At 52.1% G+C, this 26,122-nt stretch overlaps 1 protein-coding gene across 15 annotated transcripts; it reads right to left on the bottom strand.

Annotated features, from left to right (window-relative positions):
• Positions 1-259: 259 nt before the first annotated feature.
• LRRC32 (leucine rich repeat containing 32) lies at positions 260-24,865 on the bottom strand. 15 transcript variants are annotated; one of them, XR_010841400.1, is made up of 5 exons: positions 24,602-24,751; positions 19,591-19,681; positions 13,127-15,076; positions 10,192-10,292; positions 8,205-9,709 (listed from the first exon to the last, which is right to left on the bottom strand). XR_010841400.1 is itself a non-coding variant. In XM_067038450.1 (4 exons), the coding sequence occupies exons 2-3, from the start codon at positions 19,675-19,677 to the stop codon at positions 13,172-13,174; spliced, it is 1,992 nt and encodes a 663-aa protein (XP_066894551.1). In that variant the 5' UTR covers positions 19,678-19,681; positions 24,602-24,751; the 3' UTR covers positions 260-2,667; positions 13,127-13,171. The 15 variants fall into 15 exon arrangements, 14 of the variants coding, with proteins under 14 accessions (XP_066894551.1, XP_066894556.1, XP_066894553.1 ...); XM_067038450.1 differs by lacking the exons at positions 8,205-9,709; positions 10,192-10,292 and adding an exon at positions 260-2,667; XM_067038455.1 differs by lacking the exons at positions 8,205-9,709; positions 10,192-10,292; positions 24,602-24,751 and adding exons at positions 260-2,667; positions 23,894-24,236.
• Between the last annotated feature and the right edge of the window lie 1,257 nt (positions 24,866-26,122).

Genomic DNA, 26,122 nt, shown 5'->3' with positions numbered 1-26,122 from the left:
GGAAAATGTGTATATAGAGAGATAGAAAATGACAAAGCAAAATGTTAACAATTGCTAACAGCTGGTGAAACTGAGTGAAGGATATTTGGAAGTTCAATTCTTCTGCAAGTTTGAATTTGTTTCAAAACTAAAAGATAAAGAAAAAGTCCAGTCCAATTAAAATTAAAACTTCAATCTCTGGGAAAAAATATTTGAAAAGACATATCTGACAAAAAGTCTATTATCCAAAATATACAAAGAACACTTAAAAGTCAATTATAAGAAAACAAACTGCACAATTTATTAAATGTGCAAAATACCTGAACAGACAACTCACCAAAGAAGATATACCAACTGCATGAAAATCATATGTTATCAAGGAATTACAAGTTAAAACAACAATGAGATATCACTACAGACCTATTTGAATATCCAAAATCCAAAATGCTGACAACACCAAAGGCTGGTGAGGATGTGGAACAACAGGAACTCTCATTCGTTGCTGGTGGGAATGCAAAATGGTACAGCCACTGTGGAAGAGAGTTTGACAGTTTCTTACAAAACTAAACATACTTTTACTATATGATCCATCAATTGCACTCCTTGGTATTTACCCAAATGAGCTGAAAATTTATGTCCACACAAAAACCTGCACACAGATGTTTATAGCAGCTTTATTCATAATTGCTAAAACTTGGAAGCAACCAAGATGTCCTTCAGTAGGTGAATAAACAAATAAACTATGGTACATCCAGACAATGGAATATTATTCATATCTAAAGAGAAATGAGCTATCAAACCATGAAGACAGGGAGGAAATTTAAATGTGTATCAGTGAGTGAAAGAAGCCAATCTGAAATGGCTACATACTGTATGATTCCAATTATATGACATTCTGGAAGAGGCAAAACCATGGAGACAGTAAAAAGATCAGTGGTTGCCAGAGGCTGCAGGAAGAAGGGGATGAATAGGCAGAGCGTGGAGGAGTTTGGGGGAAGTGAAACTGTTCTGTATGATGTTATGATGGTGGACACATGTCATTATACATTTGTCCAAACCCATAGGATGTCCAACACCAACATGTAAACTATGGACTCTGGGTGATAATGTGTCAGTATAGGTTCATCAGTTATAACAAATGTACTGTGCTGGTGGTGATGTCAGTGAGGAGAGATTGTGCCTTTTGGGGGGACAGGGAATATGTGAGAACTCTCTGTACTCTCTGCTCAATTTTGCTGTGAACCTAAAACTCTTCGTTAAAAAGTCCGTTAAAACAAAACAAAATTTTAGTCTCCTACTACACTCCTATTAAATGGATTAAAAAGAACGACAACAGTACCAAGTTGTTAGAGAAGATGAACAGCAACTGGAACTCTTATTCATGGCTGGCGGGAAGTGAAAACTGAACAGTCACTTTGGAAAACAGTTTGTCAGCATCTTTGGAAGTTAAACACACACTTGCCATGGGACCCAACACTCCCACTCCTGGGTATTTACCCAAGAGAAAGGAAAACTTATGCTCACCCAAACACCTATAGGTGAATGTTTATACCGGCCTTATTTATAATTCCAGCCCCAAACTGGAAACAACTCAAATGTTCTTCAGTAGGTGAATTCTTGGACAAACTGTCATACATCCATTCAGCAGGATACTACTCAGTAATGGCAAGGAACCTTGATACTTTCAGCAACAAGGATGCCTCTCAAATGGGTTGTACTAAGTGAAAGAGCCCAGACTCAAAAGGCTACATACTGTGTGGAAAAAGCAAACAACTACAGCAGAAAACAGATCAGTGATTGCTAGGGACTGGGGATGGAGGAAGGAGTTGATGACAGAGGGGTGTAAGGGAACTTTCTGGGCTGATGGGAATGCTTTACATCGTGACTGTGCTGGTGGTTACATAACTGTTATGAGTTTGTCAAAACTCATAGGACTGTACATTAAGGGTGAATTTTACCCTATGTAAATTATATCTCAATTACACAAAAAGACAAACGAACAGAATTTCTCAAAACTTCTCTCCTCCCCTACAGCTCCCAGACAGATACACTTCAGAAACACGTGATGGGAAAAGGAAGGTTTGAGGCAAACAATTTTGGGATTGTGTGGAGCCCCCTTTGTGGTCTCTGCCAGCTGGTCCCTGGGCTTGGGGCACATATCCCTGGCTGACCACCTGTCCCTGCCCCCTCCATTCCTGCTGAGGGGTTCTTCTATAGCGTCCCCTTGTCCTGGAGGGCAGACTTCTTGGGCAGGGATATTTTGGGATGACTCAGGGCCAGCTACAGTGCCCTGTGTCCAGTTGGTCCCCTAAGAAACATTCCTCTCTTTTGTTGCCAAACTCTGGAAGCACAGGCTGCTCCCACAGTAGGCCCCATCCCCGGTTTGGGCTACCACCACGGGCAACTCCCACCGTCCTCTCATCTTTAGACTTTTCCATGTGAGAGGTGGGCTCAGGCTCTGTGTCCTCTCAGCTCCAGGGAAGTCCCGGTGGCCAGGCTTGAGCCTTGCACGGTGAAGCACAGCACTTGGACAACTCCCTCCATGGAAAGTCTCAGTCCCTTTCCTCCTCTCCCAGGTTGGAGTGAGTCTGGAGGCAGGTGATGGCGTGAAGACATCTTAATCTCTGCCCGAGTCCTGCTGGGTTGTGTCTGGTGCTGCTCTTGAGGTTCTGGGGGACAGCAGCAATTCTGAGACAGGAAAGTCCCATTTAGCATACAATTACACATAACTAGTATGTTATTTTAACAAAACTGGGATCTTTCTTACACATGTTTTATAATCTGCTTTTCCACTTCACACTCTGTTTTGAGCATCTTTTCATGTCAGTAAACACACCTCTACATTCATACCCTTTTAAATGACTGATCAGTATTCCCTGGTATGGATGTATTATAATTTACTATACTGAACCCTGATTGTTGGCTGTTTTAAGTTGTTTCTAATTTTAGGTTATTATTAACAATGCTATGATTGTCTATTTACATGTAGCTGATGGTGCTTTAGCTGCAGGGTCCTCACTTGCTCAGAACCTTTCCACATGCCCAGGAGAGGAGTCTGGCAATATTATATTCATGATTTTGTCTTCTTTTTGTAAGAAGGGCCCTCTAAATTGTATGAGGTTCAGGATCCACAAAAGCTGGATGTGCCCTTGGCTATGATAAACATCCTCACAGTCATTTTTCTTTGGCTACATCTAGAAATGCAGCCAGAATTGCTGGGTTAAAGCAAATGCACATTTTTAAGATTCCTGGAACATATTGCCAAGTAGCCCTCCAGAAACACTGATCTAATTTACACTCCATCCCTGTCCTGGACAAGATACCCAAGACTGTGGTGATTTCTATGGGATTGTAGTTCCCTGTTACTGTGGCTTGGTTGTAGCTGCCATTAGCATTTTCTCCCCAAAGCAGGGGTCTTGACCTGAGATCTATGAGACACAAGGGTAGAATTCCTGGGGCTGTGAACCTGGATGAGAAAAATTTACATCTTTCTTTTCATCATAATCATCTAGTTGAAATGTCATAGCTCTTTCCATCATGAATGTGGGCCACAAATCCCTGAAGCATTACTAGGACCTGTGACGTTAGCAGTTCCACTACCAACAGAAATCAGAGCTGTTTTCATGTCTTGTTACAGCTGTTGAAGATCTCTCAAAATATTGTTCATGCTCAACAGTGCTTCCAAATTACAGTAATTATTAGATCTGCAACTAGGTTTTCGTATTTAACGTGTTAATTAAAAAACATGTATTACCCAATTACAATTATTTTTTAATATTTTGAAAACTGCATTCGGTAGGATTGATTTCCTTTGTAATCATGCATTTTTCTTTTGTTTTATGAATTAAAAAACGTTATTCTGAAAAGGGGTCCACAGGCTCATCAGACTGCTAAAGGGTTCACGCACAATCAAGGTCAGAACACTTTCTGTATGGGACTCTTGACTCACATGTTCTTGAAACTTATGCGTGATACAAAAGGAAAGGAATTAAACTTTCATGACTGCTGCCTGGAGCCAGGCTCTGTGTCAGGTGCTGGGGTACAGAGGGGGCAGGATGGCCCCGTGCACTTGAGGAGCTCACAGTCTAGGTGGGAGATGCAATTTCACAGCTCCTGCCACTCATTGTCCTGTGGGCTGGGGATTCAGGTTCTCAGATTTTCCAGGATTTTAAGAAAATCATATGTCCATATTTATATATGGTCCCATATAAAACAACTCTTTCAATTTTTAAATGTTGGCAACCAATCCAGATTTTTATAAACCACTGTGTGGGCCAAATAAAGCATGACTGAGGGCTAAATCTGGGCCACAGGCCACCAGTTTTCAACCTTTGCTCTAGGAGGAGAACAGAATCCCAGTTAGGGTGGAAAAAATTCATTCTGTGGAACAAAGCAGCGAGGATTCTGAGCTCCCATACACACCTCCACTCTGCTCCTGAAAACCAGAGAGAGGGAATTGGAGCCCTGGTCTTGGGAAGAGAAAACATATGAGAAGGAGCTCTGTGGTGGGCAATGCAGGCGGTGGGGGATCCTTGCAACCTGGCTGCAGTCCAGGTGAGGAGAAGCCTGGCTGGAGGCAGATGCTACTGTGGTGAGGGCATCAAGGGAGCTATGGGAACAAGGGGGTCAATTAAGTGATTGTATACCCAGAAAACCCAAGAGCCTCTAGCAGAGAAACAAAAACCAAAAACAAATGCAAAAACAAAACAAAACAAACAACAATTTTTTAAAAAACCCTATTTGAATTAAGACAATTGATAGGGTTATTGGATATAAGATAAATATACAAAAACCAATTGTGTATTTTTCTCTATTTTGACAATAAACACACAAAAATGAAAATAGAAAAAATATTCCATTTATAATCTTGACAAAAAGTCCAAAATAGTCAGGAATAGATTTAAGAAGAAACACTTAGGGCCCATATGAAGAAAGCTATACAATCTTGTGGAAGGATTGAACACGGGATCTGAACATATGGGAAGACATATCATGCTCATGGATGGGAAGACTTACTATCATAGAAATACCAAAATTCCCCAGATCAGTTCCAAACAGAGTGAAATATTTATATGGAAGAGTAAATGCCAGAAAATAGCCAAAAAGTTATGGAAAATAAAAACAGTACAAAAGAATTTATTTGTATCAGAACAAACTCCAAAAGCAATCAATGGAGTATTAGTATAGGAACAGAGAAATAGATCAATGAAATATACAGAACAGGAAATCCAGAAATAGATACCAAATATATATCAGAATTTAGTTTTTAACAGAGTGAACCTTTGATTATTTAATAAATGATGCTGGCACAATTACAGTGCACCCAGAAGCAAATAAATTTTTCCATCTTCATAATTATTTCAGATTATTTAAAGATTTAAATGTAAAAAAGAAAAGAAGAAAAAAGAAGAAGAAAATTTAGGAGACTATATGAGCAATCTGAGTGAAACAAATTGAGAAGCTATGAAGGAAAAGTGAGGCCCTGAAAAGCATTTTAGAACAAAGATACATAAGTAGAGTCAATAGACAGATGAGAGACTTTGAAAATATTTGTTATGAAAATGCTAGATAAAGTTAAAAACTGCAATGTACAATGAGGTTTAACAAACTGACAAGGAAATGATAACTCAACAGAAAAATGGGCATAGGACAAAAATGGCAATTCATGGAAGAGTCAATCCAAACCGCCAACAAATGAAAAGCTGCTCAGATTCAGCAGTAGGGAAATGTAATTTAAAGTAAAAATACGCAATCACTTTACATCTGTAGCTACTACATGCATTTCTGGCAGGAAGTATAGGAAAAGGTTAGTATAACCTAGTATAGAAAAAGTTGTTCGTGGAAATATGAAACATTATTGTCTTTTTGAAAAGTAGCTTTAATAAAATTATGTATCATCCATATCTATATCTATCTATCTATCTATCTATCCACTGATGTAGAATCTCACTTATAAGTAGTTATCTGACAGAAATACAACTCCCAGGGACTACGGGCATAAGAACAAGGATGATTTTGCAGCATGTTTACATTTGCAGGATAACAAAGTGAGTATCCACCAGTTGTGAATGGTCAAATAAATTTTGGAATATTCACGTAATGGAATATTGCACACTGTCAAAAATGAATCAGAGCTATTTGTTTGTTTGGTAGGATTTCCTTAAAGTATTGTTGAATAAAAACAGCAAGATGCAGGAAACCATATATGATATGATCCCATTTTTATAAAACAGTGATACATGCATAAGTTTATTTGCATATAATTTAAATGTATCTGTCAATGGTGACTTGATTATGGAGAAAACATACAAAAGGTTAGATAGGAGAATGTTAGTAAGCTACCTAGGGTGAAAGAGTATGGTTGGTGCAAGCTGACATGGGTGGCTCAGGAACGACAGAGGGAGCCAAGCCCATCCCACCACCCCACCCCAAATAAAGCAGGGCCTTTGGAAATTGACTTTCTTACCCTGTAGCCTAGCCAGTCCCTCACCCCCACAATGCTTGACTCCTGGCACCCATCCCTTGGCCATCCCTCCCACCACCCCTTATGGGTGGCCTTCCATATTTTTCTCCATGATTCTAAAATGGGACAGCCAAGGCACTGAGGGGAGGGGAAGGCCAGGAGGGTCCCAGGGTAGGGGGACCTTTCAATGCATGAGAATAGACCTCAGGGTCTAGAGTGCAGCGCTTGCAAATTCATGGGAGTGAGGGGAAGAGGCTAGAAGGAATATTAATTTACTCACTCATCTTAAGTCCTCCTTCAGTCTCAGCTTGCAGATTCCATCCTCAGAGAGGACTTCTCTGAGTCTGCCCATTTCATTCTGTCTCCCTATTATTTTCTCTCATAATACTCATCAAAGTTTGCCATCTTGTCTTTATTCTCGTGTGTGTGTGTGTGTGTGTGTGTGTGTGTCTGCGTGCGCGCATGTGCACAAGCATGTACTTAATGCCTATTCCCCTCCCCGCCAAATAAACAGCACCACCAGCACCACCAGAGGAGGGAGCTTGTATGTACAGCACAGTATGTCAGTTGAATTCAATAATTTCCTACTCACTTATTCTCTTTTTCATTGACTCACTCTTTTATTCATTTATTCCCTTATTCATTCCAGAAACGTGCTCTTGGCCAGTGACTTTTTCCCTGATCTGAGTCTTCTACTTTCTAGGGTGGCTTTTTTGGGGGAGGTGGGAGTGGGAACATGACTGCATAATTCTGGGAATGCATCCACAACCTGGGAGAGCTGAGTGAGTCTGAAGTTCTCCAGGGAAGGAGGGAAGATTCCAAAAAGCTAGAGGGTCAGAGCGGAAGGTGCTGGAGGATCAGAGGGGACCATGTTGGGAGTGATAGGGTGAAGGATGCACAAAGGGAGGCTCTTCGTTGCCCCCACCCTCACATCTTCCTCCTGCCCAGCTTTTGCTCTGGCAGTCTGCTCTGCCTGGAAGAGGCTCTCCCCATCTCCACATGCTGAAATGCTACCCTTCCCTGCAGGGCCAGCCCAGATGTCCTCGAGGTCTCCTCTGAATCCTCCAGCTGGAAGGGCCGCTCCCTGCTGCAAACAAACTCCCAGAACACAAAGTCTGGACCTCCCTCGTGGCGCTGACCACTTCCTGCTTGGGCTGTAGTGTGGCCCCTCGCTCCGCCCAATAGGCAGAGGCTCTGCCTGCCTGTTCCCAGGGATCCCGCAGGGCCCAGGGCCCAGCATCAAGCAGATGCTCAAGCCTAACATGTGAACAGCACTGCATGTTTGGGGGGTGGGGGGGGGCAGTGATTATGACCCCATTTCACGGATGGGGAAATGGAGGCACAGACCAGGGGCATGACTTGCTCCCAAAGCAAAGCGGCAACACAGCCTAGACTCAGCCCCGCATTTCTGGTCCCAGAGGCAGGGCTCTTTCCAGGGCAGCTTAGTGGGAGGTGGAAGTGGGGTGGGGTGGGGTGGGAGCTGGGTCCTGAGAACCAGCAGGCCAGAGAAATTTGGAGTTCGAATGGCCAAGTTCAGGGAAAGCACAGCTGGGGAGGAGCCAAGGTATTTATTATACTTGGTCTCCAGCTCCAAACAGAGCTGATGGATGGAGCTGCTCCAGTTCCTATAAACAGCTCGGGCCTCCCTCCCCTCCACCCCTCCACGTTCTCAGCACCACAGCTCCAACTCATCCCGGTGAGAGGCGGGTGGGGGAGAGATGACCAAGGGAGGAGAAGGAGAAGAGAAGAGGGGTTTGGGGGAGAGAGGAGAGAGGAGGATGAAGAAGAGAAGCCAGAGTCCTAGAGGCAAGAGGAACTGAGGGGAATGAGAGTGGTGAGAGAAGATTCCTGTTCCCCTGGGCAGCCCACATGCCATAGTCCCTCTGTGTCCTCTACGCTCCTGGGGTCTGTCTGAGAAGTTTATCACCCGTTCTTGGTCTGAGGGCTGACGTTAATCCCCACAAGTGTTTAGGTCCTGGAGGGCAGGGCCATCCATTCAGGAAACCTTTTCTGAACTTGCCTCTGTGTTGGTTCGGGCCCAGGGGACACAGAAGGGACCCTGGGTAAGACCTCCTGCCAGGAGCTCCTGGTCTGGTGGTGGATCAGGCAGACATCCCAATGTTGTGGCCCCAGGGAAGCCCAGGGCTGATGGCAGCTGGAGGAGGGAAATCAGGGCAGTCTCCCCAGAGGAGGCGATGCAGGTAAGCATTGAAAAAGGAGGAGTTTGGCAGGTGGGTCAGGGTAGGTGAGACATTTCAAGTAGAGGAGGTGGGAGAGAGCCGGAATTGGGAGGGTCAGGAAGCAGTGCTGCCTAATGGTTAAGATTGCTGGCTCCAGAGAGGAGCAGGGCAAACCTGGGTTCAAGTCTCAGCTCTGGCACTTGACAGCTGTGGGATCTTGAGTCTCAGTTTCTCTAAAGATAATAATAGAAATCTCTGCAATGAGTGTTAGAATTATATACGACCATGTACAATACATCAAGTATTCGGCGCAGGGCCCACCCGGAAGTGCTCAATAACTGTCAGCTCTGAATAGGAGGTGGGAGGTAGCCAGAGAGAGATGAGGATGGAGGGCCGCAGGGACCCAGACTTGCAGGGCGTCTGAGCTGCTAAACAACAGGGGCACAGAAAGCAGACTGTGGATCCTGGATCTTGGGGGATTGTGCCAGCACAGGGAACTGACAGGGTGAAGCAGCTGGTGGGCCAGGGATGCTGGCTTCCTCTCCTCCCACCCAGCCTGCGAGCCCGGCTCCTGCTGGGCCTGGTCCTCGTGGACTGAGTGAGCCAGGTGACCTGACATGACAGTCTGTCTGTGACAGGGGCTGTGCAAGGCCGTCCTCTTGCCCTGGAACTTGCCGGATGCTCCGATGACCTAGTTGGCAGCTGTGTCCACGTTCGTCTGAAAATAGGAATTTCTGCCTTGCTGGGGGTCTTGGTCAGGTGAGCAAACTCCCCTGTTTGCCAGGAAAAGGGGTTAGGGGCCTGGTGGGCTCCCGGCTGAGTCAGAGGTTCCCAGAGTCTTGGGTTGAGCTCAGCCCATGCTACTGCCCTCCTGCAGGCCTTCGTGCAGCACCTACTGTGTGCAAGGGCATTGAGTCACATACCCTCTCACCCCCTAGCCCCATCCATGAAATAGGCATTTCAATTTTTCCTTCGGAGAGTAGGACCTGGGAGCAGGAACTGGGAGGTGAGAGGTCACAGCCCAGGGAGGAAGCTGGGCTGGAGAAATCTCCAGGATGCTTGCGGATGGGGGAGGCGGAGCTGGAGCCTGTGGAAGAGGAGGTGGAGAAGAGAAGGTTGGCACCTGCAAAGGGGCTGATGTCTGGGTGTCAGGCAGCTGAGAACGGGAGGCGGGGCCACATGAAGACAATCACAAGGGGCTGCAAAGTGGGAGACCAGGGGGACCACTCCCTGCCCTCTAGACTCTGCCTCAGCCCATCGCCTGACTCCCACCCCCACCCCAGGTAAGGTGGCTCCTGTCCCCTCCCCCACAGCCCACAGCCCACACCCTCACCCTCCAACCCCCTTCTAGGAACCACTAATGCTCTTCTTCTGGCCCCTCTTTGTTCTTCCAAGTTCAACCTTGAACTGCAGCCTGGCCGCTCACTCTCGATCCTCCAGCCCCTGGGGAGACCTTTAACTCTCTAGCTGGGGAGGCCTCTGGATGTCAGGGTATTGTGGCTGGACGCTCAGGAGGGGCTGGGGCTGGAGACAGAGATGTGGGCATTGTCAGAGCGATGGGGTGGCTACCTCAGTGAGGGTGATGACATTCCTGAGAGAAGAGTCCTGCTGATCACCATTCTGATGGCTGGAGGAAGATGAGCGTGGAGCAGAGCCTGAAAAGGAGTGGCCTGGGAGGAAGGCACCCAGGGTCCTAAATGTCGGGAGAGTGTGCCGAGGGGAAGGTGTGGGTGATTGGGGGGATGGAGGTGAGGGGCTCCGCAGCTGAAGGGTCAGAGGCGTGGTCTTAAAAGTACGCCCTTGGTGACCTCAGCTGGGGGGGGGGGCAGGGGGACAGCTGGAGAAGGCCTGGGATGGGTTAGGATGGAAGGGAGGGAGAGGAAGCTACTTTACCTAGAAGTTTACCCATGAAGTAGGGAAAGGAAAGGGGAAAGTGGCTTAAGGGTCTCCTTACTGTTCGTAAGATGGGCAAGACTTGAGCACAGCTGAAGTCTGAGAGGAAGAAGCAAACAGAGAGGAAAGGCTGAAGGAGAGGCAAGTGAGAAAATGGAGCTGCAGAGGAGGGAAAGGCGCTCAGCGGCTCCTGCTGGAAGTCACTGTTTTCTCAGTGGTGGGTGGGGAGTGGGGTTTGCTGAGTGTGAGGGGACAGAGGTGTGGCAGGGACACGATGGGGGCTGAGGCACCCAGGTCCAGGATGGTGATGACCCAGAGCCTCAGTCTCCCACCCAGCGGTCCTCAGCCTGTCTCCCTAGGGGTTTGTCATGAGGCTTCAAAGGCTGGAAGGGAGGTAGAAGAGGCAGGGTTCAAGTGGACGCAATGATTACCCGCAGCAAGGAGGAGGCCGGCAGGCTGCACTCTTTCTCCATAATCATTTTTTAATACATTCACGTGGGTTACACAAAGAGCTGGCCCCAAGGCCTGGGTTGTAGCCTGGGTCCTGGGGGGTGAGAGCAGCATTGTGTAGTGTTCTCAAAGATCAGGCATGGAGGGGCCCACACCTTGCCCTCCAGGCCTGAGGAAGAGTGTTTGTGTGCAGTGAGCACCTGTGGTCGTGATCCCAAACAGGACTAGACCCACCAGCTGCCCCACTCGCCACCAGGGCCCCGGGCTGGGGCCAAGCCACCAGGCTCTAGCCCCGGCTCTGCCGTTGACTCCCTGAGTCCTCGACCCGCTCTGGGCCTCAGTTTTCTCATCTGTAAAATGGGGTGGAGAGAGGGGCATTTTCATCATCTCACACTTTACCAAGCACCATCGTGAGCCTGAGTGCGGGCCAAGCACAGGTAAGAGGGTGAAGACCATGACACAGCGTCCCGGGGTTAACCCCAGGGCTTCCTTTCTTCCCGGACGGCCCATGACTTCATGGGTATGAGAAACAGGGGGTTATATCTGGATGGGATTTTTCTATCCATTTTTCTAGGGGAAAAAAAAAGTCCCTGCATGATGAGGACTAGTAAGAGAGTTTGGAGCCAGCATCATCTTGTGATGTGACAGCTGAGAGAGTAGGAAACCATTCAGGTCCAACCACCAAGCCCCGCCCCCCCCCCCCAACACACCTCCTCAATGAGGTCTGAATCCACCTTGTTTCACAGGCTCTGCCATTGACTTGTGCAACTCTGAGCAAGTCCCATTCTCTTCCTCAGTCTTAGCCTCCCTATCTGTGCAACAGGGAGGTTGGACTCAATGGTTTCAAAGTCCAGGCGATGCTCAAAGGAGGGAGAGGGAAGGAGGGCACGCAAGAGCAAGAAGAGAAAAAGGAGAGCCCGCCGAGTCTTCAAATGAGGGAATAAGGGAAAATGAGGCACAGAAGGAGGAGAGGGCCTGTGGCTGCCCATCTTCTCTCTGCCCGCCTGGGAGAGATGAGGGAGAGGAGCAGGTGGGTGTGTGCCCAGCACAGCATGCTCCCGGGCCTTGTTCCGGCCATGTGGGGCCAGTTCCTGTCCACCTAAGAGCCTGCAGCCCCTGCAGTGGCCAAGCTCAGCCTCTGGACTCAGGAGGATGTGAGTCTGGAGCTCAGTTCTGGCATGTCTTAGCTGCAGGTCCCTGAAGGGAGACTTTTGGAGCCTCTTGTAAAATGGGATAAAATGCCAACCTCAGAGAGTTGTCATAAAGAGGCAGATGCAGGCTTGGGTTTGTCACCATTGCCAAGTGTGGGCAAAACAGAACCAGATACCTAAGGTTCTTACTCCTGGCTCACCAGCCAGGGTGGGACTGGGATGGAGCAGGGGGCCTGGGCAGGGAGTAGGGGGGTTAGGGCAGTATCTTGGCCGGTGTGTGCCACACGAGAGTGCCAGGTAAGGGAAAGAGCCTGCCCGGAGCAGGAAACGGAATGGTCCAGTGCTGGGCTGGAGCCCAGGGAGACCGCCTCTTAACCAGGCCCTGCTGGAGCTGCCACAGCCCGCCTAATAGCACTGGATCCAAGCCTTAATCAAGTGGATCCAGCTCTCTTCCGGTCACAAGCTTTTTATGTTCCAGAGAAGCTGAAAGTCATTATCAGAAGATGTGACAAACAGTCTGCTTGGACACCTCTCAGACAAAGCCTCTCGGTCGGCACTGCGCCTCTCTTACCCTGGCCCAGCTGGGGCAGGACTACCCACACTCAGCCAGCTGCGGCTGCAGAGCTTTGGAGCCCTGGCTTCCACACTCTGTGTGGTCGCTGCAACCACCTCCCCACCCAGACTGGGCGATGCTGAGGGCAGGGATGTGTCTCATTCCCTGGCGTCCCCAGTGCCCAGGGCAGGGTGTGGCACAAAACAGACGCCTGGTGAAGATGTGTTGATCCTATGGGTCAACCTCACACTCTGTCACTCCTGCAACTGCCCATCTTCCAGCTTCCACAGCTGCACCACATGTGTGCCCTGTGAAGTGGGTCACCTACTGATGCAGCAGGATACCGGGAAAGGAGCCCTGGGCTGGGACTGAGAGACCAGGGTTCTTGGATCCTGGCTCACTGGGTAATCTTGGGTCAGTCCCCACCCTTCTTCGTGCCTCTGGCTCCCCCACTGACCTGGCAGGATCCCCCGACAGAGCTGGTCTGTAGCCCCCAGCCTCTCTAGGCTTTGTACTGTTGGTTGAACTTCTGCCGGCGGACACAGCAGCAGGTGGCCAGCGTGGTGAGAAGGATGGCACACACCAGGGCAAAGGTGAGGATGATGATGAGGTTGACGTTCTTGAGCCCCCCCTTCTCACAGTCCTCAGGACGCACGTGACTCAGGGACACCTCCTCCTGGGAGCCGAAGCGGCAGATCAGGTCCTGGGTGGCGTCCACGTCCACACGGCCCTGGTGCAGCTGGGCCGCCAGCCAGCCGTTGCCACAGCAGCTGAGGGGGTTCCCCTGCAGGTAGAGGCGCCGCAGGCTGGTCTCCAGGCCGCCCATGGCACTGCCCGGCAGGAGGCTGAAGCTGTTGTTCCTTAGGTCCAGCACCTCCAAGGACACAGCCTGCGTCCAGGCAGGCAGGTGGCTCAGGCGGTTCTCTGCCAGATTGAGACGCTTGAGGCAGCTGAAGCAGGGCAGGTCCACCTGCAGGATGGCCAGCCCGTTGCCCTGCAAGGCCAGGACCTCCAGGGAGCCCTCCAGGCCCGCCAAGGCCCCTGTGGCCACATCCAGCCCAGGGTTGGTGGAGAGGTCCAGCTCGGTCAGCGGAGTGTGGAGGAAGGCACCTGCCCGGAGCGTCTCCATCTCATTGTCTGCCAGGTTCAGGACGCGGAGGGAGGAGATGCCAGAGAAGGCCACACAGCCCGTGGGTCCAGGCTCACCTGGGCCCCCGCAGGGGCTGACCCAGTTCCCCTGCAGGTTGAGCCTCTGCAGGCTGGCCAGGCCGGCGAAGGTGTACGGGGGCAGGTCTCGCAGGGCGTTGTCCTGTAGGAGCAGTGTCTGCAGAGACCCCAGGGCCCTGGCACCCAGCTCCAGCGTCTCCAGCGCATTGTGGCTCATGTCCAGGAGTTCAAGGCAAGGCAGGGAGCCCATCCGCCGGGCCTCAAAGGCCCGCAAGCAGTTCCGGCTGAGGTTCAGGAAGCGCAGGGAAGTCAGGTGCTCAAGAAAGCCCTCCGGGATGAGCTCAATCTCATTGTAGCTCAGATCCAGATTCAAGAGCTGAGAGAGGGGCTGGGTGCTGGCATTGCGGCCGGGGTTAGAGAAGGGCAAGGCAGACCAGCCCTCGGAAGGCGCGTGAAGGCTCTCGCCGCCCTGGGGCGGCCCCGCAGGGAGGCGGATGAGGTTGTTAGACACGTTCAGGTAAACGAGGCTCGGAAGTGCGGCCAGGTCGGGGAAGTGGAGCAGTTTGTTCTCCCGCAGGTCGAGCCAGGCGAGCTGATACTGGGCCCGGGGCTCCGGGGCCGTCTGAAAGGCCTCGATACTATTGCAGCTCAGGTCTAGGACCCGCAGCTGCTGGAGGCTGAAGTCGGAGATGCAGGTGAGGGAGTTCCTGGAGAGGTTGAGGTGTGCCAGGTGGGGCAGGGCCTCGAAGGCTCCGTCCTCGATGTCCATCAGCACGTTGCTGTGAAGGTCCAGCCGCTCGAGCGCGGGTGTGCCCCAGAAGGTGTGGCGGCTCAGGCGCGTCAGGCTGTTCTCTGCCAGCGAGAGGCTGCGCAGGGCGGGCGCCTCCGCCAGCAGCCGCTCCGCCAGGCCACTGTACAGGCTGTTGCCAGACAGGTCCAGGGACATCAGGTGTGGCAGGGGACCCAGACCCCCAGTGCTCAGCACCGTGCCCACCGCCAGGCGGTTGTGGGCCAGGTTGAGGTGCTCCAGGTGGGGCAGGGCCTGGAAGACCCCTGGCTGGAGGAAGCTAATCTCGTTGGCGCTCAGGTCCAGGTGAAGAAGCGCTGTGTAGAAGCCCAGGGGCGAAGCCAGGATGCTCTGCAGCTGGTTCCCAGACAGGTCGAGGACCTCGATGTCCCGCGGGAGCACCGAGGGGACCTGGAGTAGGCCAAGGCCCCGGCACAAGACTTCCTTGTCCACCTGGGGAGGGGGAGGGCAGGGAGAACAGCGGGCATTAGTGGGTGCTGTAGGAGGGGCAACCAGACACGCGCCTCTAGGAAGTATGCCTGGAGCCGCCACCAGGCTTGGCCAGGCCTCTCCTCTGTCCTCCCAGCGTGCTCGATGTCCTCCCCCCAGCCTAATCACCCCGTGTCTGCATGCTCCCTGTCCCTGTCTCTGGTGGTACCCAGTACGGTGGTGCTGGCATCAGGGAGGGACTCAAGGAAGCTGTGATTGGTAGCCAGAGAGAGAGATGATAGATAGATAGATAGAAGGACAAATGCACTAACAAAATACTCTATACTGCTCATTATCCCATTTTAGAGGACGCTAAGCCATTTATCACCTAGAGTGCCCCAGAGCCAGTGAGGAGCAGGGCCAGCTGGGACCCAGGCCTCCTGGTTCCACATCCCAGTTTCTTTCCATGGACCCAGAGAGTTAAATTTACCCAGCTGGTGTTCTACTAGAAACCACTTTGGGAGAAATGTTTCCAAAAGGGGAAAATGCTATTTGCACTCCTGTCATCGGTGTTAATTTTGGTCTCTCACCCTCAGATCTCATTCAAGCCCTCACTCCACAGCGCAGAGCTCGGGTCCCAGAGCCTGCCTTCCTTGCTGACACTCACCAGATGACCTCATTCTGCTGCTGCCCCCAACCCCATCAGTGGCTTCACTTTGCAGGGTCCAGTCCAGATGGGCCCCTGAAGATGGGGTAGGGGGCAGGAAAACATGGCCAGAGTCTCAACCCACATTCTTTGATGACAAGACTGATTTTGCTGTGTCACATTACCACTCTGGTTTCTTATCCAGAATGTAACTCATCCTTCCCCAGCACCCATTCAGCATTTTATATCTTTTTTTTTTTTTGCGGTATGCGGGCCTCTCACTGCTGTGGCCTCTCCCGTTGCGGATCACAGGCTCCGGACGCGCAGGCCTAGCGGCCATGGCTCACGTGCCCAGCCGCTCAGCGGCATGTGGGATCTTCCCGGACCGGGGCACGAACCCGTGACCCCTGCATCGGCAGGCGGACTCTCAACCACTGCGCCACCAGGGAAGCCCAGCATTTTATATCTTATTTAGCATTTTCAGACCCCTGGTCTCACTGGATCTTCACAATAGCCTGCCCATCAAATCTGATCACCCCTCTTTAAGAAACCCAAGGTTAGAGAGGGGAAGGGAGGCCCCAGAATCATCCAGCTGGTGAGGAACAGAGCTGGCTTTTGAACCCCAGTCTCTTAACAACCAAAGACCCCACTTTTGTCCCTCCATCACATGTGCCTTCAGGGGCCAGAATTTTTCCCATGGAAATGCAGTCTCCCTCTGTCTTTTTCCACACACCAGGAACCCCAGCCTTTCCCAGCAAAGGCTCTGGCTTCCATAACCACCAAGCTCAGGCCCACTCCGCCCTGGCCTCTCTGTCTCCACTGACCCCTTTCCGCCAGCCAAATGCATGGCAACTGCTCAAAAACTCCACTCTGACCGTGCTGCCCTCGGCTTAAACCCCTTCTGGGCAAAGTCCAGCACCCTCAGCAGAGTTCAAGGCTGTCTGTGGCCTCTGCTGACCTGTCCCCTTTCCTCCCAACCCACTCCAGCCCAGCCCACACCTGACCACTGCCCACTGTGCCCTCCCACACCCACCTCTGGGCCTCCTCCTTGCTGTTCCCTGTGCTGGTTATGTTCTTCCCAACCAGATCAGCATGGTGAACTCTGTGTGCTGAGCTCCAAGGTCTCCTCCACCTGGAAGCCTTCCCTGACTGCTGGGCAGGTCGGGGTCTCCTCTGGGCTCTCACAGCCCCTGTGCTTCCTCTCTCATAGCTTTGGCCCCCTGAATTGTGACTGTCTGTGTGCAGGCCTGCTAGACAGTAAGTTCAGGGCAAACAGGGTTTGATTGAGTGACTATTGTGGCCCTGGGCCATAGAAAGTGCTCAGTACATTTTTCAGTGAATGAAAGAGTCACAGACATCATCAGCTTAGTGAAAGTCTGAGTGATTGACTGAATCACCTTTCTGAAAGGAAAAGAAAAGAGATGATGCATATACTCAGACTAGAGTCAAAGACCGTTAGAACAAAAGGGGTCCAGCCCACCCACTTCCCAGATGGGGAGACTGAGCCTAAAGACGGCAGTGACCTGCACGAGGTCACAGCGAGTCAATGGCTGAGCCGACAGGGCAGGAACACCAGCCTGGGTGTTCCCTGCCTGGCCCAGCTCTCAGCTTCCTCCCAAGAGCTTCAAGGTGAAGGGTGGGGGGAGGAATGGACTGCCCTCCATCAGGCAATGCGACTCTTCCACCTCCATGCAGCTTCCAACTCCACAGTACTGCCCTACTCAGAGGCCTGAGGACACCCCTGCAGTTGGGCACCCATGCAAACTGGAATCCTACCCCGGCCACCTTGCCAGACCTGCTTGGCTCCTTGCCCCTTCCTCCCTCACAACCGTCTCTGCCAGCTGGGGCCACTGGGCACAGCCTCCCTATCCGTATCCTCAGCTCCCCAAACCATCCTGATTAAAGAAGAAACAGCAAAATGAACACGAACACAGTGTGTGTTGGGGGATGGGGCTTAACCCACCTGCAAGCCCACACCCCGTTTCACCCCAGAGGCAATACTCAAAGGCTCCCTGGGGCACCGACTCCTGAGAGCTGAGCCGGGACACAAAGCTGGCCAAGTCCAGCACTTAATCCTGCTTCCTGCCCAGTGCCCAGCACCCCTGTCACAGAGGCCCAGAGGGGCTGCTATAAGGCAGGGCTGCCCAGCTCTCCAGTCCAGTCTAGGAAGGAGCTTGAAGGCGTGGGCAGCTCCCAGAACCCCATTTGTTAGGTACCCACTGCTCCCTGAGCTCCAAGCTGAGTGACTTAATTGGGGAAGGGTCTTGGGGGCATCAGCCCTTAATCAAGTTCAGAGCTTCCTTGATGACCCCCTATCCACTCTCTGGTATGCCAGGACTCCACTGTCCAGCTTTTTTTTTTTTAGAATGAAGAGGGTGTCACTCATCACCATTTTTACCACCGGCACATAGAAGGAAAGCAGGGTAGGGAGTTACCCGGCAGCGGACAGCATGAGCTCGGGAGAGATGGGTTCGAATCTTGGCTCTATTATCTCCTATCAGTATGACCTTGTGGGTCACAAATCTTCTCTCAGCCTTGGTTTCCTCAGCTGAAAAGAAGAGTTTTCTCTCATCAAATGAGAGAAAGCCGTTAGCATGGAGCAGGCCCCTTGTTAGCCCTCGGCATGTGGCAATTTGTTTTTACTATTTTGAAAAGCATCAAAACCGCTTCCATGGGAGTTCAGAAATTGCTTTTCTGCCTGTTACCTCATTTGCCCCAAATCCAAAGCCCACCCAGTTCCCCTCTGCCTGTCGGGTGGCCCAGACCCTTTATCTCTCTGAGTCTATTGCCCCAGGTCGATGTGGGGCTGCATTTGGTGATGTCTGAGGCCTTCTCTGCCTGTTATTCTGGGTGCTGGGAATCCCAGAAGGGCTCCAAGGAGTAAGAAGTGAGGTGGCAACAGCAGGACACTGCAAACCCCAGGGAAAGGTTGCAGGGCCCTGGCTGCCAGCTCATCCAGCCTCCAAAAGCAGCTGCCCATCTTGTGTCATGAGCGTCCAGTCCCAGGTCCAGGTGGGGCCACTGGAGGGCCTGTCCCTTCCCCAGCCCAAGCTCTGGTCTTGACTTCAATGATTGCCCAGCCTTACGAGTGGACCTAGAGGGTTCCTTTTCTCTGTACCCCACAGGGTCACAGTAACCTCAGGGCTAGTCTCCCTGACTCCTGGCAGAAAAATGGAACAAAGTGAATCAAACCTGGTCGCTGCCCTTGAGAAGCTCTTGGTCTGGTAGCTGAGACAGGTGTGGACCATCCACCAACTACCCCATGCACTCAATATTGAGATGGAAGGAAGCTTAGGGCTGTGGGGGCTCCAAAAGGGATCAAACAGAAACAGGTCGGCCTGGAAGGGGTCAGGGGAAGCTTCCTGGAGAAGGCAGCATTTGACCCCGGCACTAATAAGTGACAGGCATCACAGCAGAGATGTGGCAGATGGGCTCGAGTTAAGGAGCCCAGTTAGGAAAGGGGATTTGTCCCCCAAAGGGGCCTAGTACAGAAGAGCCTTTCCCAGATGCCCACTCCAAATTCCCCACACGTATACCTATTCCTCGTCAGCCAGCTAGACCCACTGCCCTTTGGGGGAAGCTTTAAGGGATAGAGTCCAATATTGGCCCTAGTTGAATGACCTTGGACAAGTTACCTAACTTCTCCGAGCCTCAGTTTCCAACTCTATATAATTGGAATAATGGTACTTACCCAGCAGGATTAACAGTAAACAAGGCATTTAAACATTCTAGTAGGTGCTCATTAAATGCAAGGTTTAAAGGCATTAAATGCATTCCCCTTCCTTTTCTGAACCCTCTAGCCTCTGGCTTCTGGGACTGGGGCAGAAGGACACCCCCGGGCAGGGGGTAGGGGGAGACAGGGAGTTCTCCCTGCCTAGGCAGAGCTTCTTACCTTCTTACAGGGCACCTTGTCTCGGTGTTGGGATGTAGCCAGGCCCAGGGTCAGCACGGCCAGAAGCAGCAGGATCCGGTGGCTCATGGCTCTGCACAGGGCAGGAGGAAAGGGGAAGGCTGTAAGACCACAGGCTTCTTCCCACCACCAGCCCCCACCGCTCCTTCTTCCTGTCTGCACCTGCCCTCAGGGAACCCCAGACCACAGCTGTATCTGGACCAAAGGTGCTGTGAATGGGGCACCTTGTGAAGGGGATGGGAAAAAGGGCTGCAGCCCATCACAAAGGGCCTTCATTGCCAGGCCAAGGAGCTAGGCCATTACCCTGGACAAGAGTTTTTAAGCAGTGGGTGACATGGTCAGATTTGGGTTTCAAAAGACCCTACCTGGAAGACAGCCTGGAGGAGGTGAGCAGGAGGTAGAGGGACCCTAAGGGCTGCCCTGGCCAAGCTCAGGGCTGGGGTGGGGTGAGGTGGGGAGCTGGGCCTCTGACTCCAGTTCCACCCAGGCCACAAGCAGGTCGCCCCATCCTAGCTCTTCAAGCCCCAAACGGAATTCCTCAATCCCCCCACCCGCAGACCTTTATTTTGCCCTTTCTTTTTTGATTTTCTGGTTCTTGAGTCCCTGCCATTGTTTGAAGGCTGGGCCTGGGGCCTTGACAGGAAGTCCTGCCAGGAGGCCTGCCCTGCCCCCAGCACTGCGGGGCCGTGGACTTCCCCAGGAACAGGCTGCCAGGCCCTTAACTTTCACTGAAGCCACCGCCCACACGGTGGGACACCCAGACATGCTGGGCCAGCCCTTCTCTCTATGAGCAGCAGGGCTGAGGTTGAGGGGGACAACAAAGCCCTCAGGAGGTTCACATCCCAGTGCTGCTAGGGCCTCATTCACTGAGAACCTGGGCCAAGTGCTAGGAATACACAGCTCAATCCATCAATTTCATTCATTCATTCACTCACACCTTTACTGAATGCCTCCTCTTGTCTGGCTCTGTCCTGGGAACTGGGGACACAAATAAAGGCACAGAAGAGACCATAATACATACAAAACATTAACAAGGAGAGACACATAATGCCCTCCAAGAGCACTGGACCCAGTCACTCACACCAGACTGCTCCCTCTGTCTCCTCCACTTACCTGCTGTGTGACTTTGTACAAGTCACTTCACCTCTCTGAGCCTCAAGTTCCTCTTCTGAAGCTAATGCCAACCTCGAAGTTTTGTTAAAGATCAAATGAGACATATTCTATAAAAGTGCCACTTACAGAGCCCTCATTATGCACCAGGAACTCTTCTTGACACTTTACATGTATGAACTCATTTAATCTTTCCAATAATTCAACAACTTGGTTCCATGATCACCATTCCCACTGTGCATACAGGAAAACTGAGGCTCAGAGAAATTAAGCAACATGCCCAAGGTCACACAGCTAACAAGTGGCAGGCCCAGGAAGTCGGGCTCCTGGGTCTGTGCCCTTAACCTCTACACTATAAGGTCTCCTGCAGGTGCTCAATAAATAAGTGCTGAATTGTGACTCGGAGGGATGTTTTGGAAGAGGCATTTATAGAACGTTTACGGCTGAGTCTTTACTGTTAGAACCCATAAGCATCCTTGCTGTGAATTTTAAATGAAGGTGGGTGCTCTGAGGTCCTTTCTTGTTCAAACAGGCAAAGGCCCGAGCCGTGTCTTTTAAGCCCTGTTCCCTGGGTTCTCCCGGGGCCATGGACCCCCTGCCCCACAGATGTCCTCCTCTCACCTGCATTACAGGCTAGGTTTTCACAGGAAATTTTGTTCTGCTGTTTAAAAAGCAGAACATCACCACCCTTTTGAATGCTAGTGTACTCAGAACTGAGTGGAAACCCCTCAGCGGGGCCTTCAAGGCCCTTGGGGAGTGTTCCCTGCCCAGCCAGCTCTTCTCTCCAGCTTCATTTCTCACTGTCCCTTCTCCCACTCTGTGTTCTGGAAGCCTCATATTTCCTTCAGTTCTCTGAGCATCTTTTCACTGCCCCAAACCTTCACTTCCTCCCCTCTCTTGTGCTGAATACCTCCTCATCCTGTGGGTCTCAGCCTAGATGTCACCTCCTCCAAGAAGCCTTCTCTGGTTCCCTAAGTCTGGGCTATATATTGGCACCAAGCACTTCATCACTCCGTGGTTCCCTCCCCTTTACCCACCCACCACCACCACCATGGGAAGTGCCCCCAGGGCAGAGGCGCCTCACTCTCCTCTGGGAACCATCTTACACTGTGCAGGCTGGGGAAGGCGCTGAGAATTGACATGAGGCTCCTCGGTGACATGGTGACGCTGGTGAGAGCAGTTTTTCTCCTGGACTCTCCCTTCACCTCCCTGCCACACTCCTTCCCCCCATCAGCGGGTTCTGTCTGCTTTTCCTAAAACACAGACTCTGGATCTGCCTACCTCCCTCCTCCATCACTGCCACAGACTGAGGCACTACCATGACCCTGGGCCTTGACCCCAGCAACACCCTGACCTCTTTTAGTCCATCCTAAGCATGGCAGCATGAGTGATGTCTTTAAATCATGTATCAGATCATGAATCTCACTGCTTGAAAACCTCCCATAAAATCGAAGTTTATACAATCTCCTCTCTGACTCCATTTACCATGTGCTCTTCCCTCACCAAATTCTAGCTTTCTCACCATCCCTCAAACACAGCAAGTACATTCTTGCCTCAGGGCCTTTGCCCTTGCTGCTCCCTCCACCTGGAATGCTCTTGCCCAGATCTGCATGTGTTTTATTGTTTTCCTCTCATTGATCATTTCCTGATCATTTATTTCTTTTTTTTTTTGCGGTATGCAGGCCTCTCACTGTTGTGGCCTCTCCCGTTGCGGAGCACAGGCTCCGGACGCACAGGCTCAGCGGCCACGGCTCACGGGCTTAGTTGCTCCGCGGCATGTGGGATCTTCCCAGACCGGGGCACGAGCCCGTGTCCCCTGCATCGGCAGGCGGATTCTCAACCACTGCGCCACCAGGGAAGCCCCATTTATTTCTTATTCTATGAGAACAGGGGTCTATTAAGCGGTGCTCACTAGAAGTCTACTGAACAAACAGCAAAGTGAGGGGTAGCAGTCCACGGCAAAGGGCTGAGCGGTGAGTGCGAGGTGAGGATAAGGAAGGACCTGGATTAGTTCTGAACCTGAGGGCACTGCTGCCCAAAGGGGCACTCGTTTCCCCCTCCCCTGCCTGCCAAATTCCACTCTATCCCTGAGCCTCCAGGAGGGCCCCTCCCTGCAGCACGTGGTACTCCACCCTGCCATCTAACAGAAAGGTGCCCCTCAGCAGTGGACACCGTTGAGGAGTGCCCTAGACACAGTGTGGAGAATTTGAGGGTTACTCGCTCTCAAGAGGGAGGATTGGGATCATTGAGACCCAGGCTCCCATCCAGACTCTACTGCTCACCAGCCCTACTCCCTGGGGCAAGTCCCTTAAGCTTTCAGGGTCTCAGTGTCCCATCTGTAGGGCAAGCAGCCTGGTTCCCGTTTTGCCACTGTTTGACCCCAATGGTTGTGATGACCAAGCTGAGAATGGCTGTGAAGGCACCCTAGACACATATTGTCTTTCCCAGCTGGGACAAACCCACAGGGCTGAGCAGCCTAGGTGAGGTAAGGAGTGCTAAAGAGGGAGGCCCCAGGCCAGCAGACAAGTGGCCTAGGCAAGAGGACGCAGGAGACATCTTAGGACACTGACTGGGGGGAGAAGTGCCAAAGAATATCCGTGTGTGTGCGTGTGTGCACGCGCACAATGGGGGGAGAGGGGGAGAGACAGAGAGAGAGAGAGAGAGAGAGAGAGAGAGAGAGAGAGAGAGAGAGAGAAATAGGGTGGAGGGCAACACCTACTACCATAATAAGCCCATCCCTAGTGTTTAAGGATGTTAGATACTCTTCTAGGCACTTGTCCTTTATCATTTAATTTAATTCTCACAACAGGCCAGTGAAGCAGTTACTATAATTTCCATTGTACAGATGAGAACACTGAGGCTCAGAAAGGCGAAGTGACTTACCCCATAGCTACCCAGCTCTTAAGTGTTTTGGGATTTAGCCCCAGGTCTGTATGACCCAAATGCTGTGTTTTCTCCAGCAGGTGCTGAGCTGCCTGCCCCCTATAGAGTTTGCCCATGAGGGAAATGAGGTTCAGAGAGGTGACTTACTCAAAGTCACACAGGCAGTAAATGGCAGAATCAGGATCAGAATCCAGCCTGACTGCCTCCAAAGCAAATGTTTCCACAACACCAGCCCAAGATCTCCCTCTCTAACCCCCTCCAACCCACCCCCAACCCCAGAAGGCAGGCTCACAGTGCTGGGCTCTAGGGTGCTCCTCTCCCTCCTCTCAGCCTGGATCACTGGCAGAGTGGGGTCCTGGGAGAGCTGCTGTGGACGTTCCCAGCAAGCAGTGAATCACTAAGGGCAAGCCCCATTCTGGAGACATGTGCATCCCACGGGGGAATTAGACCTTAACCCAAAGGAATGTGGCTGTGATGGCGGAATTTCAAGCAGCTGAGGGTGGGGGTGGGGGTCCCTCACGTATTACCACCCATGACGAAGGCTGGTTGCGGAGCTCCTTGGAGGGAACTGGGTGCCACCACCCCCCCATCCCCGCCCCTAGAAACGGGCAACCTATCTGGTGCGGTGGGATGGGAAGACTCACGCCCGGCCAGGGTCAGAGGGCAGTAGCAGACCAGATTCAAATCCCGAACTGCCCTTGACTAGCTGTGTGTTCCCTGCTCAAGTGTTGGCCTTTTTGCGGTTGTTTTCCCATCTGTCAAATGGGAACGCCGGCCTCGCCCTTCGCGGGAAAGATCCGCTGAGCTAGGAGCCTTGGAGACTTCTGGAGTCAACCGCGGTTCCACGCGCAAAGCAGGGGGCGGTAGCGGGAGGGGACTGTTGAAGATCCGCGTCTCGATGGACTAGTCCCAGCCCAGCTCCGCGTCGGGTGCTCGAGAGGAGCGCGGACCGCCGGTTCCCCGAGGGGCCGGCCAGCCTCGCCCGCTGGGCGGCTCCTACCTGGCTCAGCGCGGCCGCCGCTCCTCTCCCGGGCAGCCCCGGCACATTTTGCGCAAACCTGCCCTCCCCGTCCCACCCCGCGCCAGACCCCGGGGTCACGGCCCGAGGAGGCGCACGGCCGCTCCACCGCCCCACGGGAGCCGGACCCGTGAGAGGGCAGCTCGGGCTCCAATTTAAATACCTCTCCCGCCGACCCGCCCCACCACGCCCCCCCACCACGGCCCAGCCGCGGGGTCCTAGCGCCGGGCCGGCACGCCCCCGTGTGACTCGGTTTATCCGGAACCCGCGAGGGGGTGATGATTTCTCTTGACGCTGAAACCCGGACTGGGAAGGGGCGGGTCGAAGAGGGCGGGATGAAAGGGCGGGGATGGAGAGGGGTCGCTAAGGAAGCGCTGTGCCAGCCAGGCCGCCCCGGGTCGCCGCACGTGCAGTTCGTGGCCCCGCGGGGTCCAGGGGGCGGGTGGCTCTAGCATCCGCGGGTCCGCAGAGGAAATCCGGCCTGGCCCCAATTTCCCCCGCTGTCGGCGCCGCCACACTTAGCTGGGGAAACAGGAGAGGTGACGGCGGGGCTGAACGCGGAAGGAAATGACCCTTCGCTGGCCCTGGGGTGGCCACAGAGGGGGTTCCCCACACCGCAGCCGTCCCATCTGGTGAGTCCAGGCAGGTCACTTTTCCTCTCTGGGCTGTGCTCTAGTGTCCAGACTCTTCCTCCTTCATCATCTCCTGGACCCTTAAGCAGCCCTGTGAAAAGGTCCCATCAAAGCCCCCAGAATTCAGGTGGAGAAACAAGCTATGGATGGGGTCATCGAGTATAAATAAAAATCATTTGTCTGGGACTAGTAAGGTCCCCATTTATATTTAGAGAAACCAAGTCTCAGAGAGGTTAAATAACATATCCAAAGTCACACAGAATATAAGAGACAGGGATTTCCCCACAGTCTGTCCACAAAGCTAAGCCCTGCCCAAACTGGGTACACTTTTCCAGCACTGTTAGTCAGGTTGTCTTTGAGCGCTGTGCAAAAAGTAGCACGGTGGTATTATTGTCTTTTACGTGGGAGGTTGAGGCACATCTTCCTCAAAACCACCTCCTCTTCTAGATGCCTTGGCCCTGCCAGATCACAGCTGCCCTGCCCTGCCCTGCTGGGTGTGGACCTGAGGAAGGGGAGCCTAGGAGAGGAGGGTCACAGCTGTCCTTCAGGCCCTGGTTCCAAGGGTAGAAGAGAATTCCTCCTCCAAAATTTTTTCTCTTCTGTGATGGTCACCAGCCATGAGAGTAGTACAGCATGTCCCATTTTACCAGTGGGAAAGTGACCACCCAAAGCTTTGTGGTAAATCAAGGTGAAGCTAGACTTAGAAGCTGGGTTCCCTGAATTCTATATAGATGGCAGCTGCATTTCCTTCCTCCCATCTGGCTTACTGTGGGGACAGGCCTGGGGAGATGGGGACAGCTCAGAGAAGACAATCTGTGATAGTTAGGAGGGCAGGGTGGGGGTGGGGCAGGGCCTAACCTAAACTCAGAGG

The sequence above is a fragment of the Kogia breviceps genome, chromosome 7 (genome assembly GCF_026419965.1).
Source record: "Kogia breviceps isolate mKogBre1 chromosome 7, mKogBre1 haplotype 1, whole genome shotgun sequence".
In the NCBI taxonomy this organism is placed as follows: Eukaryota; Metazoa; Chordata; class Mammalia; order Artiodactyla; family Physeteridae; genus Kogia; species Kogia breviceps.
Note: the sequence above shows the minus strand (reverse complement) of the source record. Positions and strands in the feature narration are given on the sequence as shown.

Excerpts from the sequence above, each read along its gene's own strand:
- LRRC32 (XM_067038447.1), bottom strand. The coding sequence starts at position 19,677 with ATGAGCCACCGGATCCTGCTGCTTCTGGCCGTGCTGACCCTGGGCCTG. Across the intron at positions 15,077-19,590 it reads ACAAGGTGCCCTGTAAGAAG|GTGGACAAGGAAGTCTTGTG; the intron begins GTAAGAAGCTCT and ends CCCCCTCCCCAG.